A 17,972-nucleotide genomic window follows, 5' to 3' on the forward strand; every position below is an offset into this window, starting at 1 on the left:
TATTTTCTTTATTTTTGAAATGCAAGGGTCCCAGGGAGTAGCAAATCAGCAGACCAGGAATCTTCACAGACACAAGAATCAGGTAATTGTCTAATATAGAGATGAAGCCAGGGGTGTATAGTGGGCTGATGGAAATGTCCTGTGTTTTTATGGGGAGAAGACAGTTTGAAGTCTTTGGGGGTAGTAACAATCAAAAGCATTTTTTCCTTAGCTCTAACACCATCCTCCCTACAACTTAAATGGGAATACGAAGTACTTGCCATCGTGGATAAAATGTCTGGAATAGATTCCATATTCTAAACACTCTATTAGGGACATTTTACATATTCCCTTTTTGTTATCTAAGGAACTCTGTGAATGCATCGTCTAGACTCTGTGTCAAGACAAATAAAGCAAACTTAGAGGAGAGAAATCTTCCAGGTGAGGTGTGACAGCGTAGGATTGTGTTTGGGTTAATTAAAAGGGGCTTGTTTTCTTTTACCCTAATCCATGCTAAGACTTCAAAACATAAGCAATGTGTGCTTAATGATCTTGATCCTTTGTGACATTTGTACTTTGACAGGCTTTGGGCTGGGAGACATTCCTACTCTATGAGTGTCCTAGGGCTGCCATAACAAGATACCCCAGATGAAGGGACTGAAATAAAAGAAGTTAATTTTGTCATCATTCTAGAGGCCAGAAGTCTCAGATCAAGGTGCTGGGAGATTTGGTCTCTGATGAAGGCTCTTCTCCTGGCTTGTAGGTGGTCACCTTCTCCCTGGGTCCCCACATGGCCTTTCCTCTGTGTATCCAGAGAGAGAGAGAGAGATCTAGTATCTCTTCCTTGTCATATAAGGACACAAGGACACCAGTCCTATTGGATTAAGAGTTCTTTCTTATGACCTCATTTCAGCATTAGGACTTTCTTACATGCTCCATCTTCAAATTCAGCACTATCCCAGCCGATGTTCACTGGGTTGGAAAAATTTACCCGACTCAACTCTCCTAGATCCTGTCATTACACACTCCACTTCTAAGTGCTCATGGTTGGAAACTGTCCCACTTGGTGTGAAGTAGTTTGAAAGCCACCTGAGATTCTGGAGAGCAGGGCACTGGTGTTGGCTGTGTCCTGGTGCTCAGCTCAGCTCCTGTGCTTACCTGCCACGAGGTTGGGGGAAGCTCATCTGTGTTCACATGAACGGCTGACACCGTGTGCTATTTTCTGGAGGTGCCACACAGCTAGTACCAAGATTCAGAGCAGTTCTATAAGGTGCGGGTAGCATTAGTCTATCTGACATGGGAGAAAAAAGTCTCAGAGTGGTTAGGTAACCGTCTGAGACTTTTCCTTTTTCCTATCCCAAATCCCTACTCTCTGCCAAATGAGATTCCATCATTTTTAATTCTTGATAAATCAGTTTTCTCCGAGCACAGTATTTCAGAGACTTCTATCATCCAGGGTACAGATATTTGTTCTATGCAAATCATCCTCACCCAGAGTCTGAGCAGAAAGAATGGTATCCAGGAGCGCGTGCATAAGGGTCTCTAAGTGCTGCTGGGAAGACTCTCCCAGTTGGGTGGTGGAAATGCTGGGGGAACCAGAGGATGGTCTGCAGTGCCTTGGGTTGGATGGCGGTGAACACTAGGGTGAAGAGTTGTGACTTTCCTTCTTAAGCTTTCATACTTGCTCCTTTTACAGACTTGTGTTCCCCCACCAGCATCAGGTGTTAACTGCTGCTTGGGACCATGTAGAAATTTAGTTGCCATGGTTCCTGCCCTAGGTGAATACTGCTCCCCAACAAAGCCATCCAGCCTCACTTCCTTCTTAAATTTGGGGGTTCATTTTCAGTAGTGACCAAGAACATTCTTGTGCCTTTCTTTGTCTGGATTCCAAGACCAAAGACCCTTGTTCTCCCTCCATACTCTTCTCTCTGATATCTGGATTCCCAACAGCACATGTGTAATTCAAAATCCAGAACGCCTTTAGGCCTTTTCCAACAAATCCAATCTGACATGTACAATGTGTATTTTTCAGAAGAGACTTGCTTGGAAGAGAAGACACTAGTGCCCCTTGAGGCTCCTAAACTCTTTTCTGGGGTTGGACCAGCTTGTCATAGTTATCAGTTTCTGGGACCTGAAGGAAATGTGGATATTGAGTTGATTGATGAGAGTGCAAACAGATACAGGTAAGAATTGAAGAAGTTGGTTGTTTCAATACAATTCTCCCATAAAGGAAGTATGTGCTGTGTGATACTTACATGTACACACCTACATGATAAGGTATGCGATTCACCCCTTCAACATTGGAAATTTTGTCAGGATTCTCTGATCCTATGCACTGAGTTGGTGTTTTATTTCTTTATTTATTTTTATTTTATTTTTTTTAAAGATTTTATTTATTTGACAGAGAGAGATCACAAGTAGGCAGAGAGGCAGGCAGAGAGAGAGAGAGAGGAGGAAGCAGGCTCCCTGCTGAGTAGAGAGCCCGATGTGGGACTCGATCCCGGGACCCCGAGATCATGACCTGAGCCGAAGGCAGCAGCTTAACCCACTGAGCCACCCAGGTGCCCCTGAGCTGGTGTTTTAATTTCACCACATGTAGAATATAGAGAAAGTGGGGCCCTCAGAGCGTCTTTAACTCGCCAGAGTGTTCTAATGTGGTGAAAGCCACAGAGGGGTCTTGGACTTTGCTCCACCACAACATCACATCCCTCTGCACCTTCGTTTTTTAATTAGAGACCCAGGGAGCCTGGGTGGCTCAGTCGATTACGGTCCGTCTTTGGCTAAGGTCATGATCCAGAGGTCCTGGGTCGAGCTCCAGTTCAGGTTCCCTGCTCAGCTTCTCCCTCTCCCTCTGCTGCTCCCCCAGCTCATGCTCTCTCACTCACTCTCTCTGAAATGCATAAATAAAATCTAAAAAAGAAAAATCAAAGTCCTGGTCTTCTCCCAGCATGACTATCACTCTGGCTCCTTTCAGCGTCCACTTCCCCATGGCTGGCTTCTATCTGTGGCCAACGACACGCCTCGGATTCTTGGTAACAGCAGCAGTGACCGTGAGGATAGCATTGGATTCTTGGAGTCTACACATGAAGTTACAGCACGAGAAACAGTGGATGGTGGCAGGCCCACTGTTTGATATCTCCGTGGAGCCCGAGGGGGTCATCGCTGAAATCCACCTCCCTCACATCATCTCCCTGCCAGGTAAAGAGGGGAGAGGGGGCTGTGGGGCTGGTGGGGAACTTGTCTGATGCCCTTTTTCATTGTCCTACAGCAAATGAGGTCGATATGTCTTGGTTCCACGTTGCCCATTTTAAGGATGAAGGTATGGTCCTAGAGCCACCAGCCCGAGTGGAGTGTTTCTATGCTGTCCTGGAAAACCCCAGCTTCTCTCTGATGGGAATCCTGCTGAGATTGGCTAGTGGGGCTCGTGTTTCAGTCCCCATCACTTCCACGGCACTGCTCTATTATCACTTCTACCCTGAAGATACTAAATTTCACCTGTACCTTATCCCCAGTGACTCCTTGCTAACGAAGGTAAGGTTGGCAGATTTGGAGAAGTGAGAATTACCCATCCGCTTACAACCTTGGACCTTGTGCTTCTGTTCCTTTTATTTTCTTTCTTTCTCTTTTAAGATTTTGTTTATTTGCAGGAGAGAGAAAGTGAGAGAGAAAGAGAGACTGAGAGAGATAGAGAGAGCACAAGAAGGGAGAGTGTCAGGCAGAAGGAGAAGCCAGCTCCCTGGTGAGCAAGGAGGTGGATGGAGGACTCCATCCAGGACCTTGGGATCATGACCTGAGCTGAAGATAGACGCTTAACTGACTGAGCATCGTTTATGCTCACATGAAACTCATGTTTCAGCATTGGACACCCTTCCTTTAAATGGATCTATGGATTTCTTTTAACATGAATCAAATACGCAGATAAATGGATCGCTCCCTAATTTTTGCAGTGAACACACCATGTGTGCAGCACCCAGATGGAGAAGTGGACATCACCAGCTTCTTTCCCCTTCCTGCCCCGACCTGATCGCTACCCACCAAGAGTATTTACTAACTGGACTGATAAGAGCATCTTCTGTAGTTGTTTTTAACAGCAATTCTTGCTTGTTAATTCCAGAAAGTGTGTATTGAGTTATAGCTGAGACTTGTCGAATGTTATTATTATTTTGTTATTTGAGTTCTATTCTGTATCGTGGGTGGATCCTCAGAGAGCTCTGAGGTCTCTTCTGTTCTGCTTCTGGGTCTCTCTGGGGTGACGTCACTGCTGTACTGCTTGCTGGTGGGCAGGTGGCTGTCACCTCATGGAGCAGGAGCCTCACGATGGAGGGAAGTCGTCTCTACCCTCGTCCCTCATAGATGCAGCTGCAGACAGCAATGGTCCTCTGTCGAGGCACAAGGAGGAAACCTCTTTGTCCCCGGATTTGAGGAACACTTAGGCGATCCCTGCCACATTATACAAAGAAAAATCAAACTCTACAGAGATTTGTAATAAAAAGAAACCCTTTGTGGGGGGAGTGATTGGTAGCTCAGTTGGTTAAGTGTGGCTCAGGTCATGATCTCAGGGTCTTGAGATGGAGCCCAGAGTTGGGCTCTGTGCTGAGTTTGGAGCCTGCTGAAGACACTGTCTCCATCTTCCTCTGCCCATTCTGCCCCGCCAAGGAAAAAACAAGCAAACAAACAAAAATGAAAGAAATCCCTAGCTCTGAGATAACCAGCAGGAAAATTTTATTAATACATGTCTCTCGTGCACCAAGCTGGGGCAGTTGGAGGAACATGCAGCTGTGGATCTCAGAGTTGTGAGTTTATTCCCCACATTGTGTACAGAGATTACTTAAAAACAAAATCTTTTTTTAAATTTATTTTTTATTTTCAGCATAGCAGTATTCATTATTTTTGCACCACACCCAGTGCTCCATGCAATCCGTGCCCTCTCTAATACCCACCACCTGGTTCCCCCAACCTCCCACCACCCCCCTTCAAAACCCTCAGATTGTTTTTCAGAGTCCATAGTCTCTCATGGTTCACCTCCCCTTCCAATTTCCCCCAACTCCTTTCTCCTCTCTAACTCCCCATGTCCTCCATGCTATTTGTTATGCTCCACAGATAAGTGAAACCATATGATAATTGACTTTCTCTGCTTGACTGATTTCACTCAGCATAATCTCTTCCAGTCCGGTCCATGTTGCTACAAAAGTTGGGTATTCGTCAATCTTAAAAAAAATAAAATCCCTCATTCTAGAAGCATATGTTTACTTTTAGCTTTGCTCCCTGATTTGCTTCTGCTGCTTCTTCCTCAGGCAATAGATGAAGAAGAAACTAAGTTTCACGGTGTGCGTCTACAGACCTCACCCCCCGTGGAACCCCTGAATTTTGGTTCCCGTTATATTGTGTCTGGTTCAGCTCACCTGGAAATAATGCCTGAGGTCAGTAGAATTTGAATGTAACTCAAATTTCACTCGGGTTTCAAAATATTTTGTCTTTTTTTTTTTTTTTTTAAAAGGAAGACCAGGGGAGGGTTAGTAGCTCACGTGATTATTCTCTGAACCATATCCTGATAGGAGCTTGGCTACCTTTCTTTCCATGGAATAATACTAATTTCTAAAATTGTAAATTTAAAAGATTGTTGACCATTCTCCTTTGGTCTCCCCTCAACCAGCCACAAGACTGTATAGGAAATGGCTAATATTTCAGTGACCAGTTCACTGCAGGCAAACAAGCCTTTCTACTCCTGCCCTCAATGCCATGATAGTTTAATTCAAGTGCTGTGCTTCTTCTAGGAGTTGAAATTATCCTACAGGAGTCCTGGGGAAATCCAGGTGTTCTCTAAAGTCTTTGCTGGGAAGATGGAGGAACCAATCATACTTGAAGTTACGGACAAAAGACACAAGACTTTGGTCTGGCGCACTTTGGTGAAGCCAGGTAGGTAAAAATATGGAGTTTAAATTTGGGGGGAAAAAAACAAATTATGCACCTCTTTTCTGTGTTGTAGTGAAGTGTGTCAGAGGAGAGGTCTTTTTATGGTCCCATCCCAGAGAAGAAAATAAATCTACTGCCAGCCTAGAGTCCATGTTGAGTTGAAACAAAAGTGTAGACACTCGTCAAGTTTGCCTGGGATAGGGATGGTTGTTGCTATCAACAACTGAATGCTCTCATACGTAGGAGGCAGTGAACAGGAAATGCTAATTATAAGAATCAGAAGGAACAGAAAGTCAATTTAATTCTATGTCCTGGGCAATTTTATAGTTGTTTTCATATATAGAGATAATCAGCTGCTGAAGGAAGGATGCAGAATTGATCAGAACTTCAAAGAACAGCAGGGCTTTTGAAAGACCATGTGGAAAGCTTCATGGTAAACAGACTCTAGTGACTTTCCCAAATGGTGGCTCCAATCGGCAAATCTCCCACCAACTTATATGTGTGTTCAACGTATAAATTTTGCACCATCACAATCCCAGTATTATAGGGTTTAAAGAACATCATCACTGGGGTGCCTGGGTGGCTCAGTGGGTTAAGCCTCTGCCTTCGGCTCAGGTCACGATCTCAGGGTCCTGGGATCGAGCCCCACATCAGGCTCTCTGCTGAGTAGAGAGCCTGCTTTCTCCTCTCTCCTCCGGCTTCCTCCTCTCTCTCTGCTTGCCTCTCTGCCTACTTGTGATCTCTCTCTCTGTCAAATAAATAAATAAAATATTAAAAAAAATAAAGAACATCATCACTTATTGTCAAAACCTACTCGCTTCATGATGGTATTTCGTGTCTAAAATACATTTGCCTGGAGGATGATTTATGTAGCACAGTGTGATAATGTTATCAAAGCTTTCACATTTCCTCACATATTGGCTTAGAAATAGAAATAGAATATTCGAAAAACTGTTACTTCCTCTGATTTATTTCCTGGGTGGGCAGTGAGTGACCTTCTACTTAATTGGGTTCCATTAGGTATATCAATGTTCCAATGGGATCCTTAACCCAGGAAATGGAATCAAACTATTTTAAAGCATTGCATCAAAGACCAGAGGGGCATCTGGCTGGCTCAGTCAGAAGAGCCTGTGCCTCTTGATCTCAGAGTTGGGAGTCTGAGCACCATGTTGGGTGTAGAGATTACAAGAAACAACAATACCTAAAAAAAAGAAAAAGAAAAACTAAATAAGGTAAATGGTTCATTTTCCAACTTTTCCTTCTTTCCTAGTGGAGCTCCAGTTTTATGCTGCATCACCGCCTTCTCCCCTCTCAGGTGAGTGCAGTGTCCACACCAAACATCAGGAGGTTTTGAGGGGTGTGAGGTGGCTCAGTGAGGGATCCTACCTTCTCTTCAGTTACAGAGACTGAGTGTGGTCGGACACAAAGAAGGAGTCTGAGCCACCTGAGCGAATTCATGGGAGGGTTTAATAAGCAGACTCTGAGCATGCAACCACGTCTTATTGGGGAAAATATCTTGCATCTGAGGAAGTCTCAGTGAAAGTAGTTTGATATGGCTGGAGATGAAACTTTAGAGGGACGGAGGACACATGAGACCAGAGCAGGCAAGAAACAGAAGTTGGAAGCAGAAGGGTGATGGCTGAACTCTTTTGGTCCTTAGGCTGAAGGCAAAGGGGGACTCAGGAAAGGTGGGTAGCAATGCACTCACTGTTCTGAACAGTGTGGATGACTGTGGGTGTGGAATGGACAGGAAGTGGGAGTCGGTTAGGAGGCTGTTGTGAAAGTTGAGAACAGGGATTAGCTGGGAATTGGTTCAGGTTACTGGAATTGATAGGTAGCAGAGAAAGAAATTATTCAAAGTAAGGAGCCAAGGGGTACCTGGCTGGTTCAGTCAGAAGAACATGTGACTCCTAATATTGTGTAGTTGTGAGTTCAAGCCATGACTTGGAGTAGAGATTACTAAAAATAAATAAAGAAATAAAGCCTTTTGAAAATAAAAGAAAAATAAAACAACAGTCAAGATTCAGAGGACTGCATTCTGCCTTCTGTGCTGTTGGCTTTGATTATTAGTCTCCACACAGTAAAAGTGACAGGCCTCCTGTAACAAAACAGATCATCCAGGAGGAGAAAGGGAACATCCCCTGATTCCTCTTACTCCTCAGGTGTCACACTGGCTTCAAATGGCACAAACCCACTTCCTGGCCAGCTGGTGTTATGGTCAGGGGGCCCAGAGAGGCAGATGAGCTACAGAAAATTAGACCCCACGCCTGGAGTTGCAGTTGGGTTCAAACCCAACCACAGATACAGTTAAGAATGACGTAAAGATGATTTCACAAAGGAAATCGAAAGGGTTTATGTAGGTGGTGAGTGTGTAGCACCAAGAACACGTCTCTACCCTTCCTCTTCTACAAGCTCTAGAGCGAGAGCTACCTGGTGTCAGAAGGATGAAACCCACCCTCGTGTGCTCTCTCTAGAACACCCTTCAGAAGCGGCTGCCAGCCCACGTCTTGAGTCAGATCTTCATTCTGGCCAGCATGCACTGTGAAGCCTGACATCTCTCTCCCCCTCTTTGCCCTTTGGCCTGGTGGCATCTTGTATTTAATACCAGAATCCTACTCCTCAAAATCCTCCTCTTATACTAACTCTTCTGTGAAGACTTTGCTTGAAAGTCTAGTCATCCCCTCCTTTCTGAGCCAAGGGCTATGGTTGCATTTTTCTCCTATGGAATTATGGTGATAAAAATGATCATGGAGACAAATGCAGCTTATGGAATGCCTGTTGCATGGCAAATTTCTGGGTACATAAAGGTGTACATTATACTCACCGCTTCTGTCTAGTCCTGTCAATGCACTTTGGCTGGCTTCCACAGAAAAGCATGGAGGAGCATCAGAGTGAACACAGCAGTGGTAGCGGTCCTGTATGGAACGTAGCCTGAGACAGACACCACCCCCCACACTCATGGGGTTTCTATTACAGCAGGTGAAAACAGTGAAGTTGATTTCCCAGTGCTTATCAAAATACAGTTGTGATACAATTATGAGAGGAATTATGAGAGGATAAGATGGGTAGTTCAGATCTAAACTTGAGGGAGTTGAAAAGTTTCCGTGTACACCATGGAGAGAGGACAAAAGTGAAGTTTATGTCCGTTGAAGAAGATTTAATAGAAACTGCTAAAGAAATGGGTGGGGTGAGAACAGTTGAGGCAGCAAGAATAGGTTAAGTTGAGCATCTTTCTGTGAGAGGAACTTTATTCATTCAAATTGAGGAGTCATGGAATGAGCACCTCCAATAACTTGAATTTTTTTTTTTAAAGATTTTATTTATTTGACACAGAGAGAGAGAGAGAGAGAGAGACAGAGAGAGAAGGAACACAAGCAGGGGGAGTGGGAGAGGGAGAAGCAGGCTTCCTGCTGAGCAGGGAGCCCAATGCCAGGCCCGATCCCAGGAGGCTGGGATCATGACCTGAACTGAAGGCAGACACCCAATGACTGAGCCATCCAGATGTCCCTCCAATGACTTTTCAATAGAAACACCAAGACTTCACAGAAATTACATCATTAAATTAAGCTATTTGTTTATGGCGGCATATGGCATTGATGATCTGAGCTACTGTGTTTAGAACAAAAGTTCTAGATGCATGAGTTGTACATAGAAAGCAATCATGTTTTTGGGCACCTGGGCAACTAAGTGAGGTTAAGCATACGATTTTTTTTCAAATTAACATGTAGTATGTTATTTGCTTTTGGGTACAGGTCTGTGAATCATCAGTCTTACACAATTTGCAACATTCATCATAGCACATACCCTCCCCAATAGCCATAACCCAGCCACTCTATCCCTCCCCCGACCTCCCAGAAACCCTCAGTTTGTTTCCTGAGATTAAGAGTCTCTTATGGTTTGTCTTCCTCCCAGTCCCATCTTGTTTAATTTTTTCCGCTCTCTGGCCCCCATAACCCTCCCTTGCCTCTCAAATTCCTCATATCAGAGAGATCATATGATAATTGTCTTTCTCTGACTGACTTATTTCGCTTAACACAATACCCTCTAGTTCTATCCACATCGTTGCGAATGGCAAGATTTGGGGCTTTTTTGATGACTGCATAGTATTCCATTGTGTGTATTAACCACATCTTCTTTATCCATTCATTCGTTGATGGACATCTGGGTTCTTTCCATAATTTGGCTATTGTGGACTTTGCTGCTATAAAAAAAAAGCCATTTACTATATGTAGGTTTTATTTTGATCTATTAGAAGAAACTGTATCCCAAAATTTTAAAGAAAGAAAAACCTATATGTATACTAAAAATAAGGCTAAATACAATGAAGGGATAGAACATGACTATAACAATGAAAATTTAAAAAGATTTTTGAAAAGGTATTGATAAGATAAAATAGTTAAAAAGCATTAAAATAGGAAAGGGGAAAAATTAAAAAAATGTAATTTAAAAAATTTAACCTTGAAAGACTAAAGAATCATGGGAAAAAAAGTAATGAATTCTATGTGTTGCTTTCCCCTAGCTCAGTGATCTCCGTGTGTCGTTTCTCAGTTCTCAGTCATCGGTGAATTTGGTTTTGACTGGATGTTCTTGCTGATCTTCTAAGGGAGGGGCCTGTTGCCATGATTCTCAAATGTCTTTGCCAGAGGTGGCATTGCACCGCCTGTGGCAGTGGCCAGGCTAAGCAATCTGCTAAGGTTCACGCTTGGAGTTTTGTTCCCTGAATGCTTTCTATACTGCTTTGGAGGACGGGAATGAAAATGGCAGCCTCCCAGTCTCCCGCCAGAGGAGCCGAGAGCTCAGGTCCCGCTCAGTGCACCCTCGGAGAAAAGCAGTCAATCACTCCCGTCTCCCTGGCCTCTGGCTGCACTCTGAGCTCACCTGTCTTGTGACCGAGCATTTCTATCTTGGGCGCCTGGCCCCGTTTGGAGTTTCCAAAACCAGCAGATTCCTGCCATGCCCCATGCTACTCCTCCCAGAGGAAGAAGGAGGGGTGTCCCCAGATCTGCCACTTATGGGGTCCCTGCTTGAAGAGCAGTGGTCCAACTGTGCTGTGGATCATGGTTTAAGGTAACCCCAAGCTGAAAGTCCCTCCTCAGCTCCATCTCTGTTGCAACTTCCCTGCTCTGATACTGGGGACTCTGTCACATTCAGATAACCCTGGTCTTTCTGTGACTCTGTGGGTCCTAGATCACACCATCCCTTCGAGGGCTCCACCCCCCACTTAGCCTCTGGGGCGATGATCCTCAGTGGAGCAGACTTCTAAAAGTTCCAATTTCATGCTCTGCTGCTCTACTGCTTGCAGGGAATCAGCACCCCCAACCCCACCCCTGGTCTCTTCTCATCGCTTCAGATTCACTTCTCCACGTGTCCTACCTTCTAGAAAGTGGTCGATTTTCTGTTCCTAGACTTGCTGCTTCTCTCCTCTTTGATCTCCTTTTGAGTTTGTAGGTGTTTTGGTAACTATCTAGCTGAACTCCTGGGGCCTGATGATATTTAGTCTCCTACTCCTCAACCATCTTGCTCCTCATCACCAAGCATCCAGCTCTTGATTTTGGCTCAGGTCATGATCTCAGGGTTGTGAGCCCCACATCAGACTCTGCACTGGGCATGGATCCTGCTTAAATCTCTCTCTCTCTCTCTCTCCCTCTGCCTTTTTCCCGCAGCTCATGCTCATTCTGTCCCTCTCTCAAAAAAAAAAAAAATCCAAAAGCCAATCTGCCAAGGTCACACAGGAATTATATGCAGGCAGGCACCAAACAGTACCCTGAGTCAGCATGAAATACCTTCTCTCCAGTGCTTCTGGTCCTTCTGTGTTGTACTTAGCCAGCTAAATAAATCCCTTTCTACTAGTTTATCGGAAGGCTCTTGAGAGTAGGGAGCTAGTCTACTGTACCTAGACCTCTGGTATCATGCGTACCAATGTATGAACTTCAAGATTGTTAGAAGGATGAATAGATGAATGTAGAACAAGATAGAGCTGTCTCTAGGGTTCCAGTGAAAACCAGAAAGTAAAGAAGAGGAGGTGCTCAAAGTTTAGGAAGGAGGGGATTGGATTGAAGAAGAGGGATCATTGAAGTTTCCCTAAATTCATAGACCCTGAGAACTGACTGCACATCTTGGGTCACTTGGGACAGGACTGCATAGGCTGTGTGTGTGTAAGATCTGGGCAACATGCAAAACACAATGAGCAACATCTCCACACAGAATATGTCTTTAAGGAGTGCCTGGGTGGCTCAGTCAGTTCAGTGTCTGACTCTTGATCTCAGTTCAGCTCTTGACTCAGGGTCATGGGTTCAAGCCCCATGTTGAGATCTATATTGGCTCTGGAGCCTAAGAAAGAAATAAAGAGAAATAGATAGATGATATTAAGCTGGACATAGGTCCTGAACACCTTAAATGATCTGTCCTTTTCTGAGTCTGCAACTCTTTCTTGTGTCCAGCTGAGGCCTTTATGAAGGAGAACCACCGGCACTTGCAGGCCAGGCTGGGGGACCTGAGCGGAGTACTAGATGATCTTCAGGACAGTGGGGTCTTCACCGAGGAAGAGAAGGAGCTGGTGCAGCAGTTTCCAACACGGCAGAGGAAGAATGAGACCCTGCTGAGGATGGTGGAGAAGAAAGGGCCCCAGGCCCTGGAGATATTCTTCAGAAGCCTTCAGCAAAGAGATCCTTACCTGATGTCCTACCTTAGCCAGCAGAGTTTACAACAGTGACTCAGGCCAATACTCAGGAAGAGACAATCCCATGTTCTGCACTGAAAATGGATAAACAGGCGTGCTTGGGTGGCTCAGTTGTTTAAACGTCTGATTCTTGATTTCAACTTGGGGTCATGAGATTGAGCCTTATGTTGGGCTCTGCACTCAGCTCGGAGTTTGCTTGAGATCCTTTCCCTCTGCTTCTCCTCCCACTCTCTCTCTCAAATAAATTAAATCAATCTTAAAGAAAAAAAGAACGAAAATGGATAAATGGGCATGTGATCATTGAGTTCATTGTTCAAGACAAAAGTGGTTAGTAACACCCAGCCATCACACAGGCTTTATTGAGGACTGATGTGTAACTACACAGATATCTATTTCTGTATCCTCATATCTTCCCCTCAACAAAATCTCAAGAGAGTAGCAATAATCATACTAAATATTTTTTTAAGCCAAATTTAAAAAAAATTCCCAGTTCACCCATTGACCTATTTCTTGGAAATCTGGGCAGAGGAAGGCAAGACCAGGTGTGGTTATGATTGACAGGGCCCAGGGAGACCAACTCTCCTGAGTCACATGAGAAGCAATTCTAGTGAACATTACATCTGAGCTGTTACCTGCTCACAGTGAAATCTAGAAAGGCTTACAGAACTCCCTGTTGAGGGCATTCATGACATTCACAAATTTTGATATTTTAAAAAAATACACTGTGTCTTTAACATTTTATCCGTTGCTATTTCTACTAGGATGATGAAGTCCCTTGAGGGAATAGAGCTCAGGAGTGGAAGCAAATGCCAAAGTTGGCAGAAAACCTTTGGTCTCTGGTATATAGGATGGTACCAGGGACGGGCACATTCTGGGTCACACAACTTCATGGAACAGCTCGGTGGATCGCAGAGGCGGAGTATGGATGAATGGTGTCCACAGAAGCAGCATGGGGGGAAAGGAGGAGCATCCGGTGGTTGTGAGGGAGGCCCTCCTGGCAGGTATGTCACAGAAATAGACAGAGCCTGACACTGGGGTTCTGCCATTGGACCCTGCCATTTTGTATGCGTCCCAGCTGCCTTTGGACCGGTGTTTGCGTGACATAAGTAATGCTATCCTCTGACTTTGAGCCCAGTTATTTCCTTGTATTTGAAGTGAGTTTGTAGAAGACAGCCTAGAGTTGGGTCAGTTGGCTTTTGTTATTTATTTATTTATTTATTTATTTATTTATTTATTTGACAGAGAGAGAGATCATAAGTAAGCAGAGAGGCAGGCAGAGAGAGAGAGGAGGAAGCAGGCTCCCCACTGAGCAGAGAACCCGGTGCGGGGCTCAATCCCAGGACCCTGAGATCAAGACCTGAGCCGAAGGCAGAAGCTTAACCCACTGAGCCACTCAGGCGCCCCGGCTTTTGTTTTTTTAACTCATTTTGAAAATCTGTTAAGTGGTATGTTCAGCTCTTTACGTTTAACAGAATTCTTGAAAGGTTAGGAGTTACCCCAAGTCAGCCATTTTAGTATTTGTTTTCTGTTTATTCTCTCTTGGTTTGCATACCCATCTTTCCTTTTTGGCTTTTTAAGGGCTTATTTAAAGAGTTTTTAGTATTCCACCTTAATTTATCTATTTTGTTTTCTTTGGCTATGTGGTTGTGTATTTTTTAGTGGTTGTGTTAGAGATGGAAAGATACATCCAGAATGCGTTGGTCCTCATATCCATAGTGTGCTAATTAAAATGGAATCTAGAAACCTTAGCACCATTTTGACCGTGGTACACTCTATGACCCAGTTGCTTTCAATATTATCTCTGTATATAATAAGGTCTTAATCAGAAAAATGTTTTAATGTTTTTCCCCTCTTTTTTAAAGAAAGATTTTATTTGTTTATTTTAGAGAGAGATACAGAGAGAGCATGGGGATGTGGAGAGCAGAGAGAGAGGACGAGGAGCGAGAATGTCAGCCAGACTCTGTGCTGGGCATGGAGTCCAAGGCAGGGCTCGATCTCTTGACTCTGAGATCATGACCTGAACTGAAATCAAGAGTCAGATGATTAATCAGCTGAGACCTCCAGATGTCCCTGTTTTTCACTTGCAATCGCTGAGTATGTTTTAAGGACCCATAAGGAGTATCATCGATGATACGTGCCCTGATATATACCAATTTTGTGGATCCTCCTGTAATCCTCGTATTCTTAATTTCATTGAACTTCCTTTGGTGATTCTTTTTTTTTTAAACTTCTTTATTTTTGTTAGCAATTTCTATACCCAAAATGGGGTGCAACTTTCAACCCTGAAGTCAAGACTTGCAGGCTCTACAGACTGAACCAACCAGGCACGCCCACAATTTTTTTTTAATGCAGATCTCCTGACTATGGATTCACTTAACTTTCCCTCATCTGAAGATGTCTTTATGTTACTTTCATTCCTGAAAGATATTTTTGCTGGTTATAGAGACAGTTCTTTTCTTCAGCCATTTATTTCTTGTTCCCATGGTTTGTCATGTGGACTCTGCAGTCATTCAAATTGATTCCCTACATGTAATGTATCATTTTTCTGTCTGTTTTCAAGATTTGTTTTCTTTGTGTTTAGTATTCAGCAATTGGATTATGGTAGATCTGGGTATGGATTTATTTAGATTTGTGCTCTTTGAGATTCATTCAGTTTCTTAAATTTGTTGGCTTATATTTTTTCACCAAACTTGAATATTTCTTTAAATATGTATATTGAATATATATAAATATACGTATATATATACATATATGTGTGTATATATATACACACACACACACACATACATACATACACGCAGGGACACATTTTTTTGTGTGTGAAATATGCGCCTCCCCAATGTGGAACCCAACACGGGGCTTGGCTTCAACTCATGATACTGAGACACAGACCTCAGCTGAAATCAAGAGTTAGAAACTTAGCTGACTCAGTTAACTAGGTGTCCCTAAGTATATTTTTTTCAATCTGCATTTTTTTTTCTTTTCTCCTTCTGGGATTCTGATAGTATGAATGTTAGATTTTTGTTGTTGCCTCATAGTTCTCTGAGATTTCATTATTTTCCTATTGTTTCCTCTTCCCATTGTTCTGATTGCATAACAATTTTTGATTCCTTTTTAAAAAATTCTTTAAAGATTTATTTGATTAAAAAAAGATTTATCTTATTCACTTTTTTATTTAGAGAGAGAGTGAGCATGAGTGGGGAAGATATTGAGGGAGAGAGAGAGAGAAAATCTCAAGCAGAATCCATGTTGAGTGCTGAGCCTGACTTGGGATCCCACGACCCTGAGATCATGACCTGAGTAGAAATCAAGAGTCAGATGCCCAGCTGACCTAACCATCCAGGAACCCCAAACTTACTGATTTCAAGTTCATTTTTTCTGTCATCTGTCATCTGTGTTCTTCTAGTGAGTCCATTCTCTGAATTTTAATTTTTAGTTTTTGTATTTTTCAGTTCTAGAATTTGGTTGCTCTATTTTCTATCTCTTTTCCCTCTCTACTTTCCATTTTCCATCACTATTCTATTTCCACATTTTCCATGTCATATATTCTATTTTGCACATATTTTTCTATTGTGCAAGTGTGTTTGTGGTTGCTTGTTAGAACAGTTTTAGAGCATTTCCTGTAACGTCTTTGTCAGGTAATCCCAAAATCTGAGTCATCTCATTATCTGATGTCTATTGATTGTTATTTTCCATGCGAGTGGAGACTTTTGTGGCTCGTCCTCATATTTTGAGTAAATTTAGTTTGTATCCCGGACATTTGAATGTTATGTTATGAGACACTGGGTCTTGTTTATGTGCAATGAAGAATGTGGATTTTTTTCTAAAGATTTTTTTAGGTACAGGTCACATTGTCCACCAACTGAGCCAGCCAGGTGTCCCTGAATATTTTTTTCTATTTTATAATTTCAAAGCTTTTAGAGTGTTATTCAGGTCTATTGTATATATTTATCTATGGATTGGGCCGAAGTCTCCCCAGTACCTCAGTTCTCAAAGTTCTCAGGATCCTAAATAGGGCCAGATCTATGTATACCTAGGTTGAGCTTGTACAGAGGAGTTCATATTACTGAGTCCTCATTCCAGAGCTTCTCTCTCTGCATTATTGTCCTAGTGGGAGAAATGGTAATTTGTGACTTTTTTATATCCTAATTTGAAGTAGAAGCACATTTTTAAGTTTGAAATTTAACTTATACAATACTTGCCTGGATACATCCTCGCAGGAACTTCCACAGTCCTTGGTGATATAGACACGAAGGAAACACAGTGTGTTCACTGAATAAAAACAGTTGAGAGTGAACAAGAGATACATAACGGAAAATTTTGTAACCTGACAGGATGGATAATCTTGAGCAAGGTGAAGTCTCCTCAGAGTCAGCTTCCATCAACAAGATTGAGAGCCACTTGTGATGCCTCTGACAAAACAAAAAAATAAAAATAAAAAAATAGAATGAATACCTAAGAGTCACGGGGCTGGGGCTGTTGCCCAAAGAACCAGAACCTTGTATTAACCAGGGTTTTCTGAAGTCCTTTTTTACCGCAGGTGAGCAGCTACTGATTGGCGGAGGGAGTTGTCCTGAGGAATCTGGGCACGTGGGCTGTAGAGAAGGCAAAGGTGTGAAGGACAGTAGGTATCAGCCTTGTGGCATGCTCAGTTAGGGGGTAAAAGCAAGACATACTCATTATAAGAGAGACACCATGGGCCTGGGGTCCTGCTTTTTGTTGGGGTTGAAGGTGGGGGTCTAGGGTCTGGAGGGCTCTCTCCTTAAAACATGACAGTCATACCTAAATGCCTTAGTCAGTTAAGCTACTGACTCTGGATTTCAGCTTAGGTCATGATCTCAGGGTTGTGGGATGGAGACCTGGACTGAGCTGCCCGCTAGGTGCAGAGTCTGCTTGAGATTATCTCTCTCTCTCCTCATCGCCCCCCCCCCATAAAATAAAGATAATCTAAAAATATATATAAAATAAAATAATATAAACTGGGTATTGGGACTGGTGGCTGGCTCAGTCAGTACAGCCTGTGATGCTGGATATCAGGGCCATGAGTTCAAGCCACACACTGGGTGTTGAGCTTACTTTTAAAAAATGAAACTTTTTTTTTTTTTAAATTGTGCACTAAAATTTTCAAGTCATCATAAAAAAATAGAGAAAATGATTATTTCAAAACCTGGAAAGAGAGAGAGAAAAAAATGGAACAAGAAAACATTTTTAATGTAACTTAAACCATGAAAAGTTAAGAAAGAATCCTAAAATAAGAAAGCAAAATAGAAATCAGAAAATATATGGTAGAAACATATCAAAATATATCAGTAGTGGCACACACATGATACTGTCTAACTAATGCACAATGAAAGTCAGATTGGGAAAAATAAAGGCTTCATTTTATTTACTCCTAATAATA

General features: G+C 42.9%; 1 protein-coding gene across 4 annotated transcripts in view; it reads left to right on the plus strand.

The window, feature by feature from the left end:
- Window positions 1-17,972, plus strand: part of LOC101681477 (caspase recruitment domain-containing protein 8) — a 39,932-nt gene that overhangs the window by 10,144 nt on the left and 11,816 nt on the right. For 3 of the 4 annotated variants that reach the window (XM_013064148.2, XM_013064147.2, XM_004767449.3), the window contains 8 exons: window positions 27-82; window positions 2,012-2,162; window positions 2,954-3,177; window positions 3,248-3,510; window positions 5,274-5,399; window positions 5,754-5,895; window positions 7,163-7,207; window positions 12,333-12,735. In XM_013064148.2, coding sequence (XP_012919602.1) covers window positions 27-82; window positions 2,012-2,162; window positions 2,954-3,177; window positions 3,248-3,510; window positions 5,274-5,399; window positions 5,754-5,895; window positions 7,163-7,207; window positions 12,333-12,604 — 1,279 coding nt within the window. In that variant the 3' untranslated portion in view covers window positions 12,605-12,735. Of the gene's footprint in view, window positions 1-26; window positions 83-2,011; window positions 2,163-2,953; window positions 3,178-3,247; window positions 3,511-5,273; window positions 5,400-5,753; window positions 5,896-7,162; window positions 7,208-12,332; window positions 12,736-17,972 lie in introns of those variants that run through there. The other variant, XM_045077095.1, reaches the window with a different exon arrangement.

This window comes from Mustela putorius, unplaced genomic scaffold, assembly GCF_011764305.1.
Source record: "Mustela putorius furo isolate JIRA1106 unplaced genomic scaffold, ASM1176430v1.1 tig00000196_pilon_pilon_pilon, whole genome shotgun sequence".
In the NCBI taxonomy this organism is placed as follows: domain Eukaryota; kingdom Metazoa; phylum Chordata; class Mammalia; order Carnivora; family Mustelidae; genus Mustela; species Mustela putorius.